Source organism: Nannospalax galili, unplaced genomic scaffold (assembly GCF_000622305.1).
Source record: "Nannospalax galili isolate Female #2095 unplaced genomic scaffold, S.galili_v1.0 scaffold8318, whole genome shotgun sequence".
Taxonomy (NCBI): domain Eukaryota; kingdom Metazoa; phylum Chordata; class Mammalia; order Rodentia; family Spalacidae; genus Nannospalax; species Nannospalax galili.
The window spans coordinates 18,233-28,737 of NW_008340776.1; the positions used below are offsets into that span (position 1 = coordinate 18,233).

The 10,505-nt window shown below is 43.4% G+C and overlaps 1 protein-coding gene across 6 annotated transcripts in view; it reads right to left on the minus strand.

Moving 5' to 3' along the window:
- Positions 1-9,829, minus strand: part of LOC103736285 (BRISC and BRCA1-A complex member 2-like) — a 19,907-nt gene extending 10,078 nt beyond the window's left edge. The window contains exons 1-4 of one of the 6 annotated variants that reach the window (XR_003849933.1): positions 9,142-9,271; positions 4,971-5,123; positions 2,655-2,734; positions 1,475-2,204 (exon numbers count right to left, since the gene is read on the minus strand). Coding sequence is in view for 1 of the 6 variants with exons in the window: in XM_029564804.1 (XP_029420664.1) it covers positions 4,971-5,123; positions 8,853-8,899 (200 nt within the window). In the remaining 5 variants the exon portion in view is untranslated. The other 5 variants (XR_003849932.1, XR_001872499.2, XR_003849934.1 and 2 more) reach the window with 5 other exon arrangements.
- Positions 9,830-10,505: the final 676 nt, after the last annotated feature.

The window sequence follows — 10,505 nt, forward strand, 5'->3', positions numbered from 1 at the left end:
TTTTTTTTTTTGAGACAGGGTCTCCCTGTAGCCCCAGCTGTGCTGGAACTCACTAGGTAGACCTGGCTGGCCTTGAACTCACAGAGATCTGCCTGCCTCTGCCTGGGACAAAGGCGTGAGCCACCACGCCCGGCATAATCTGAATAGACACTTCTCCAAAGAAGATGTACAAATGGTCAACAAATATATGAAAAAAGTATCATTAGCTATCAGGGAAATGCAACCTCATTCAATATAATGGCTATTATTTAAAACAAATAACTGCAAGAGAGGAAGTGGAGAAAAGGAAACTCACATATACCAACAAGGGGAAGGTCATTTAGTACAACACTATGGAAAACAGTGTGGAGGTTCCTAAAACAAAACCAAAACTCCCAGGGCCAGCAAGATTGCTCAGCAGGTAAAGATGCCTGCCACTACGATCCCTAGGATCCACGTGGTAGAAGGAGAGAACTGACTCCCATGAACTGCCCTCTGACTTCTACATGTACCATGGCAACATGCCACCTTCATACACACAAAATAAATACATAAATGGAATAAAAAGCAATTTAGAAACAAAAAGCTAAAAATTCAACTATCTAAAAAGCTGATTCAACTCTGACCCAGCTATCTAAAGAAAATACTCCTGGGTACATAGTCAAAGGAAATGAAATCAGTACACCAAAAGGATACCCTTATGCCCAGTTCCACTGTGATAGTAGTGACAATATCCAAGCTATGGAATCAGACTAGGTACCCACTGAGAGATAAAGGAAAAAAGAAAATATGGTAAATACACACAATTGGGTATTATGCAACCAAAAGAGTGAGAGCATGTAACTTAGAGGAAAACTGATGGAACTGAAGGACATAATGTCAAGTGAAATAAGCCAGACACAAAGTACCCCATGTTCCCTCTCACACATGGAAACTAAGAAAAGAAAAAAGGAAGTCAACCTAAAGCAGAACACTGACTGCTGGGGCCTAGAACAAGGCCTGGGAAGCAGGGCGGCAAGGGTGAAATGCACACTGCACGCGGAAGGACCACAGTGAACCCCATCTTGTGCCCAGATACTATGTGTCAGCCAAAACACAGACCATTTTAGTGAGGCCTTTCACATTGTTTTCTTGCAGACAAACTTGGGCAATGTACAAAGAGATATTTTGGTTTCTTCAGGGGTGTTTTTGACTTTTTTGGTTTTCGGTTTTGGCATGTGCATGTATGTATGGAGGCACAGATACCATGACAAACATATGGAGTTCAGAGAACAAACTTCAGGAGCTGATTCTCTCTTTCTACCATGTGCGTACCAGGGGATAGAACTCAGGCAGTCAGCCTTGGCGGTAAGCACCCTCAGCTGCTGAGCCATCTCACTGGCCAAATTTGTTAGTTTTCTGAGGGTCTCACTAGCCCAGGCTGGCCTTGAACTCTCTAAGTCACTAAGGATGTTTGAACTCCTGATTCTCTTGCTTCCACCTCTCAAGTGCTGGGATTACAGGTGTGCATCACCATGCTTGGCTTTCTTTTCTTAAAAGCTAAAGAAAATATATTCTATAACTTGGCTATAGTTTTGATGTTGAATGTCTCCCAAAGATCTATGCCTCAAAGGCTTGACCCTCAAAGATGGTACCACTGTTAAGCCCTGTGGACCTTTAGAAGCAGGGCTCTGTGTAGGCCCTTAGATTGGGGGTTCTGCTCCCAAAGACATGGTAAGACTCCCTCCCCCACATCCTACCCTCTTTCCTCCTTTGCTCCTAGCTATGAGGTAATCAGTTTGTTCTACCACATGCTTTCCCACAATTGTCATTCAACATCAGAGACCTAAAAGCAATGATTCTACCTAATCATGAACTAGAACCTCTGAAACCATGAGCCCAAATAAACCTTTGCTCTTTATAAGCTGTTTCAGGCATTTTATTATAGTAACAGAACACTAATAAGTTTCATTATATGCCACTTTAAACATTTTTGAGACAATGCTACTTCTGAATAAGCCAAGAGTAATAGATTCATTTCAACTTTTTCATCAGATTACTATTTACATGTAAACACAAGCGTTCAGGAACTCTGGAATACCCAAAAAAGAATCTGCAGAAAAGAAACAATATGGCCTACTGTTCATAGACCCAACTGGTCTTCTAGGATGGTCATACAATTTAAGAAGTGACATAAAGCAGTCAGAGACCACTGGTCATCAGGTCCTGATCAGGTCTTCAACCCTCTGGGGGGGAAAAAAAAAAAGAAAAAGAAGAAAAACATCACTGTCAACCCAGAAAAATGCCACACCCACGGCTGCAGGGGGCTCTCTCTGCTTCAGTCCCTGGCAACCACTACCTGCCTTTCAGCTCCACAGACTTTCCAAATAAATGAACTTGCACAGTATGTGACAAGCTGTCACAAGCTGCTGTCACACAAAATAATGCTTCAAGGTTTATCCATGCTCTAGCATGAATCAGAACTTCAATCCTTTCTATGGCTGAATAATATTCTATTTCTGGATATACTACTTTGTTTATCCATTCATTATTTCACAAACATTTGCACTATTTTCACAAGATTTTATGGCCAGCAAAAAACCAGTCATTTAATTTGACTGCTCAGTTTATAATAAAGACAATGATGCCAGGAAGAAAATGGGAGCTGCCTCTGACTGCATGTATTTAAAACTCACCATCCACACTCGAAATGTCTTCTCTAAGTTCACCTCCTTCCTATGAAGAAAATCCTTAATATGCATGACAGAAACTGCTGCTGTAAAATGCAAGAAAGGCTGGGTTCAAAGGAGCTGGGTGAAAAGAAGGGAAAGTAGGTAGGTTGAAGTACAATCTCTTCACACCAAAGGAACAGAAAAGACCAACAGCTTTAGACCGAGAAAGGACAGGAGGGAGAGAGGGATGGAAGAGGAGAATGAAGGGAAGGAGGAAAAGAGGGAGGGATGGAGAGGGAGGGAGGAAAAGAAAAAGAAAAAAGGGAAGGAGGGAGGGAGGAAGGGAGGGAGGGAGGGAGGGAAAAACAGAGAGGAAAGAGAAAGAGAGAAGGGAAGGAAGGAAGAAAAGGGGAGGGAGGGAAGAAGGGAGAGTTGAATCTCTGGAATCCACATGATGGAAGGAGGGAACCAAGGTACCCAAGTTGTCCTCTAACTTCTACAGGCACACCGTATACAAGCATGACTACACACACAATAAATATTTTTTTTAACGTAAAGGCAAAGAGCCCAACAATGACAACTAAGAGAAAATCAAGAATGCAACATTTTAGGCAACCCATTGTTGGGACTCCTCCCTGAGGCAGGGCACTGTTACTCTGCTTGCTGTGCTCACTCACCCTTCAAAGGGAAGTAATGAATGAATAAACAAAGTAGTATATCCAGAAATAGAATATTATTCAGCCATAGAAAAGATTAAAAAAAGGAAAAGAAAAGCAATATTTCTAATAAGAAAAAATAATAGGGAGATGTCAAAAGGTCGCAAAGGCACTCAGCAGACCTCCAAACAACAAAAGCCAGGAACTAATAGCAACAAAATAAATGATGATAATTTGATGATACCCTTTGACTTGCAAAGGAGTGACACCCCATGAACCTTAAAACTTGGAAATATCCTAAGCTGAAAATTTGCTGAATATATAGTTTAGCAATATTGCACAGTGGTTCCCCTCAGGACTACATGGCTGAGTGGGTGCAGTGGCATGTGTCTATTGTCCCATCTGTTCAGGAGGCTGAGGCAGGAGCATCACACAAAAAGACCTATCAACATCATACAGACAGTGACACCCCATGAACCTTAAAACTTGGAAATATCCTAAGCTGAAAATTTGCTGAATATATAGTTTAGCAATATTGCACAGTGGTTCCCCTCAGGACTACATGGCTGAGTGGGTGCAGTGGCATGTGTCTATTGTCCCATCTGTTCAGGAGGCTGAGGCAGGAGCATCACACAAAAAGACCTATCAACATCATACAGACACGGACTTAATGCACTGGGCTAGTACAACCTACCTTTAGCACTCTTTGGGAAGAGGATAGTTACTCTAACAAAAGAAAAGCTTGAGGCAAACCCGTATGAAGGGAGTTTTATAGAATTTCTAGCCAGTGACCTTTAAGAGAACCAAGGTCATTTATGACAAAGACTAAGGAATTGCCACAAGCTGGGGAGATGAAGGACATTTAACAACTAAGTGCAATTTGAAATCTGGAGGAAATCCAGGACCAAGAAAGGACATGAAGGGGAAAACAGCAAATCTCAAATAAGATCTGTAGACCGATTAATAATATTAGAACAATGTTAATTTCCTACCGTACTTTTCTATAAATCTATTTTATTTCAAAAGAAAATGTGTGGAGGATTTTTTTTTTCTTTTTTTGGCCTTGTTTTGTTTGAGGTTTTCTTGTTTTTTTTGTTTCTTTTTTTAATACAACATACCCAGGTGTGAAACTTTGCTATTTTAATTCCATTGTAAAGAATGACTCATTTTGACTAACTATTGTAATTTTCGTATTAAGAGAGATTATCAAAGGATGTCAAAGGCAGAATCTCCAAACCCAATTCTTACTGTGCCACCTGGATTACAGTAAACAAAGAAACAATGAAAGAAAAACATACTTGCTAAAACCCACATGCCAACTGTTCACAAAGAAATTAGCCAGAAAAAAGCACATGAACATGCTGGTCAGAAATAAATGGCCCACAACACGTGACCACAAACACACACACACACACGCACACACGCACACAAAGAAGCATAAAATGTCAATTAAACAAAACCAAATGAATCAGGGGCTGGGATGTAACTCTGTGATCAAGTTCTTGTCAAATATGTGAATTTAATCCCCAGCACCACAAAAAAGAAATCCAATTTTTTTTTTTAAATCCAACGGAACCAGGTGATTAAGATCATGACTTAAAATTTTCCTGTGGTGGTCAATTTTCCTGAATTTGATAAAAAAGGTTTATTGTGCAATAAAAGTTGAGTTAGTTCTGGTACATACCCAGACTTCAAGTCTGTTATTCTCAAACAGTTTGTAGCATCCAGTCCCACCTTTCCATTCCGGACCACGCTAGATATGGATGGGGACAGCACTGGAGAAATTCGGTTCAAAGCCACTTCTGGGGACATTTTTAACTTAGTTTGTGAGCCACCACTGAAAGCAAAAGGAAAGAACAGTGATCAGTTTTATAAAAAAAATGAGATACTTCCTGACAGCTAGCACAGCACAGTGCTCAGAATTTTCTCTTGCATGAACAAATGCTTTATGCCCCAGTACCACGTCTTCCATTAATCTTCCAGAAGAAACCAGTTCCCTGCTGCTGACTCGGGGCATGGGCTTTCAGGAATATAAGGACTCATGAGGTACAATTCCCTCCTTTCCAAAGATGACTTCTTCAGGCCATAGTCTCCTGAGAGCTTTCCATGCTACCACTGGCTCTCCTACTTTAGCCTTCACTAACAATGCCAACAATGCCATTCCCCAAACACACAAAATGCACATCATCGAGCTAGGAATCCCTCTGTCCATGTCCCCCACGAGAAGTAAGAACTTAGCTGGTGGCAATATGTAAAGCTCTAAAGCAAACAAAACCTGCTTTCAATTGTTCCTAGAACTCACTTATTGCTGACATACCTCTCTTAGTAAGTCCTTCCACAGCTTATTGTAACTATCTGCTTACATGAGCTCTCGCTGCAGAGACTACATCTTCAAATTTGTGTGTAACAAAGCATTTAACATACACTTGGCATCCAATCACATTTTAATAACTAATAAATAAGTAGTAAAAGTAAATAATAAATGTAATAAAAATAAATTTTAAAATAATTTTAAACAAATGAATAAGGGAACCAAAGCTAGAGAAATATTTAAGGATGGAGAGATTATAATATATCCCCTCAAAAACTGCTAAGGGAGGGGCTGGAGAGCTGCTTCAGTGGGTCAAGTGCCTGCTGCACAGCATGAGAACCTGAGTTCAGAAATGCATCACCCATGTTAAAAGCCAGGCCTAATGGCACATATCTGTGACCCCAGCATTGAGGAAGGGGGGTGGTAGATTCCCAAGCTAGCTGGCCAGGCTATCTAGCCAAAATGGCAAATTCTAGGTTCAGTGAGAGACCCTGTTTCAAAACTTAAGGTGGAACATGATAGAAGATACTTGGCATTGACCTCTAGCCACCACACGTGCACACACGGGCAAGCTCATTTGCACACACACAGACACACACATATGCTACGCACATACACACACACACAATACGGGAATAAATATAGCTGAATCTGCAAAATAAATACAGCAAAAATCTATTTAATTAACACTTATGAAAACACAGACCTGTCCAGATATTAAGCAACAAAGAATAATTGAGTCATTTTGGTCTTTGATTTTTCAGGCACTAGGAAGTTCTTACAATTGAAACTACAAATCCAAAAGCAATAAATCACATCTACATTACTTGGAAATTCATCGTGCTGGAGGAGGGAGTACATGAATTCCTAATAGATTTCGAAATGAAAGCCTCTACTTTCAGAGGTGAATAAGTCAATTCAAATAATCATGTCTTTCTTGATCTGAAAAGACAATCCCACATCAAAAACAAATTAATTTCTGGCCAATTACAAGTAACCGCTCTTCTGCTTCTGGTTGTCATATACCACATGAGGACTTACAAGTCACTGCTAAATCCCATACTTATTTTATCATTTTAGATAGTAATAAAGGAATGACTGCAAAGATCTTCCAAATTAAAATACCAGGATTGAAGAGGTGGCTCAAGAGCTAAGAGCGCTTGCTATTCTTTTAGAGAACCTGAGTTAAGTTCCCAGCACCCACGTGGGGTGGCTCACAACTGCCTGTAACTCCAGCTCGAGGGGATTCAATCCTTTTCTGGCCTCCACAGACACCAGCACACACGTGGCATACACACACAGATACATACACATAAATAAAAATAAATCTCTTTTAAAACTTCCATGGGGACTGGAGAGATGGCTCAGTGGTTAAGAGCACTGGCTGTTCTTGCAGAGGACCTGGGTTCAGTTCCCAGCACCCACATGGCGGTTAACAACTGTCCATAACTCCAGTTCCAGGGGATCCAACACCCTATTCTGGCCTCTGCAGGCATTGCACAACATGGGTATACTTACATACGTGCAGGCAAAAGGCACACATAAAATAAATCAAAATAAAATAAAAGCACCACAGTGGCATGCAGAAATACCTTTGAGATGGTAAAGCTTTCTAGTATATACTTTAGTCCCCAAATGACCCTCTCTTGACTCCTTAGCAGATACCTTTCCACTACTATTCTGATAGGTCATCACAAGGCGAGAGCAAACATCTGCGCTGTACTAGGATAAAAATCACATGCATTTTATGACAACACAGCCCTTCAAAAGAGCTTTCATACACAGTATGGCCACTACTCTTCACAATCTGGGTAGTAGGCAGGCTTCTAATTCCCATTTTGCAGACGATATGGGTAACTGTTTTTGAACAGTTCACTCATTCATTCTATCATATTAAAGACTTTGTAAATTCTGCAGTACTTCCACCTTTATCTCTATCCACTGACATCACAGTTCCTGAAGGGATGCTTATTTATATCATATGTAAAACACGGAAATATTCAGCTGTGAGAAGGAGCAAGCAAAGCGATCTCAGATGACAAAATAATTCTTCCAGGATTTTTTTTTCCTCACAGTACCTATTTTACCTCACATTTCTCCAAGATTCTAAACATCACACTATGCACACTCATCATCCACTCCCCCACAGCTCTTACCTAGTGAGTACTGTTCCCATTTCACAAATAAGAAAACTAAAGGTTAGCAAGACAAAGTAACTTATTTAATGCCATACCCATAGCACACGGTTGGATTCAAATTCAGATCCGGATCTATCTCAAAGTTCACTATTCTAATTTTCCTCTCAAACATTAGTAACATTGGTCACTGTAGAGAAGCATCAAGGTGATTTTTTTAAACATGTATTTTATTGCATGTAAAGACCATGAATTTAAACCAAAGATTGCTTTACCACTAGAAACCAACTGGGCTACTGCAGGCCTACTGCTGCAGTTGGCCTGAATGATTCTCTAGTGGTATGCCAAAGGAAACCTGCTCCAGAAACCAAACCATGATAGTGATTGTCACAACCTATTCTACGTCGGCATCTGTCTACACTTTAGGTTCACTCCTGAGACTTCTGGTTTATTTCCAGAACAGCCATCATACTATTTTTTTGACAGTGCAAGATTTTGTGCAACATTAAATGTCTCAGTCATGAGGTGTGATTTCTGTAACAAAGAAGAAAAACTGTACCAACTCCAAAATCAGCAATTAAAAGTCTAAAATAATGGTCCTTTCCGGTAATGCACAGGGATATGGACTGGACACACACAAACACACACATACAAACTTTTATACATGACAGCATTACAAAAGATCCCAGAGAGGCAGGAATTCTGGAGAGCCAGGCTCTTTGGATTGGATAGTTCAGCAATTTGTATTTCCTGACTCTGACGTACTGCAGAAGGAAAAATGCGAAAATACAATTTTCATAGAAATCTGCTGTGGCAAGATAAGGTCACATAAGGTCTTCTGGTGGGCTGGCTGTCTGGGGAACATAAAGACGTGCAAAGCGCTATCCAGGCTCTAGCAATTAGGATAGGATGACAAACACGGAAACATGTGCCCCGTTGACGTCATGGAACGGAAAGGGGTGGCCTCCTGCTGCATCACGTACACGTCATACGGCGCACGAGGGAACTTACACAGGGGGAGCAATTTCTCCGAGGGGCAACATGGGGGTGGGGATGGGGATGGGTGGAGGTGAGGGGGGGCGCGAATCGATGCAGATCGAAAGAATGGCCACCCACTCACTCGGAGGAAACTCTAAAAGGGATTCTCTCCCTTCTCCCAAAATGCATGATGCCTCTGGTCAAGCGGAAAAGAGGCGAGCTTCATCCGGGACCATGTGGGGAAAGAGCAGCTTTGGGCTCGGGGCTGGTTCTGGAGGGGCTCCGCGTGCTGGGGGAGAGCCGGGCATCTGTGAAACCGGGCCTTCTCTTGAGGAAAAGGCCAGAACGCTGGCCATACTTAAACCATGGCTGTCTGCGCCACCTGTGCGACTCGAGATCCAACCTCCCCGCACCAGCCCGGGTCCAGGTACCTGGAACTTAGTCCTATCGGTAACCGGCGACTACGTGGGGCACAGGTTCCCCCGAGCGCGCCCCCGACCGACGCACCGACCTGCGCGCGCACCGCGGGCGCCCGGTGCGTGCGCGCTCCACAGACGTCCCGCCCCGCCCCCTCTGCAGTCAGGCGACGTGCGCGCCCCCGCCCCCAGCCGGACGCTGAAGCAGGCGTCCGGGCTGCGCCTGAAGTGTCTCTCTTCGAGCCTGGCGAGCAGCGCTGACTCCCGCGTGTCGGTTGGGCCCCCCGCCCCGGGCGGGGGATTTGGGTCCGACTGGACTGGGCAGCCCGAGGCCAGAGATTCGGGCATTCGGGTGGGCGACCCGCACCGGCGTGTGGAAGGGCTGCGTCGTTAGGGAGGGACTGTGCGTTAGGGAGGGACTGAGCGGCGTCTCTGGTTGCGAGCAAAGGGCAGCGTCAGGGTTGCACTGGAGCGCGGCGAGGCCATGGCGGCGTCTGGGGAGCCCCGAAGGCCCTGTCAGGTGGAGGCGGCGGCGGCTGCGGTGGTGGTGGTGGGCTCTTGCATGACCGACCTGGTCAGGTTAGTCCCGGGCCGCAGTGCAGGGTGTCGGGAGGACTCGCAGGGTCAGGTCTCCAAGGCCCGACTTGGGATGTGGAAAGAATTCCAGTCTGTGACCATCAACGTCAGAAGGGACGTAGAGGGCGGGCTTAATTGAGAGCCTCCCCACAGCTGCTTAGTGGCCTTGCCTCTTACGCATCACTTGATCCTATAGGGAGTGTGTCTACCTCACAGCCTTGTGAGGACCTCAAGAAGTGTTGTATAAACCGGACCAAGTTAGTTATTATTCGTCTGAGCTTGCGTGGAATTGAAGCAAAAAACACCTTTCACCCTATTGATGGTTGGCATTCCTGCAGTGTTTTATATTTACACCTTTGTGTGTGTGTGTGTGTGTGTGTGTGTGTGTGTGTGTGTGTGACCGTAAGATTAACCTTGGGGCAAACACAGGTGTGAGTCCAAATAAAAACCCATAAACATAAAATTACAACCATTAAAAAAAAACCGATCGGGGCTGCAGAGATGGCTCAGAGGTTAAGAGTGCTGGCTGCTTTTGCAGAGTACCCGGGTTCGATTCCCAGCACCCACGTGGCAACTAACAAGCATCTGTAACTCCAATTCTAGAGGACCTGCCTTCTTCTGACCTCTGCAGGCATTGTACAACACCGTACATTGACCTACATACAGGCAAAACACTCATACACATACAAATTTTTTTTTTTTTTGGAGATTAAAATATTTTATTTTTTCTCTCTAGGATCCTAAATTTTTCGTTCATCCTTTTTATGAAGAGCTTGTGGAAAATATGTTAAAACGATACCTCA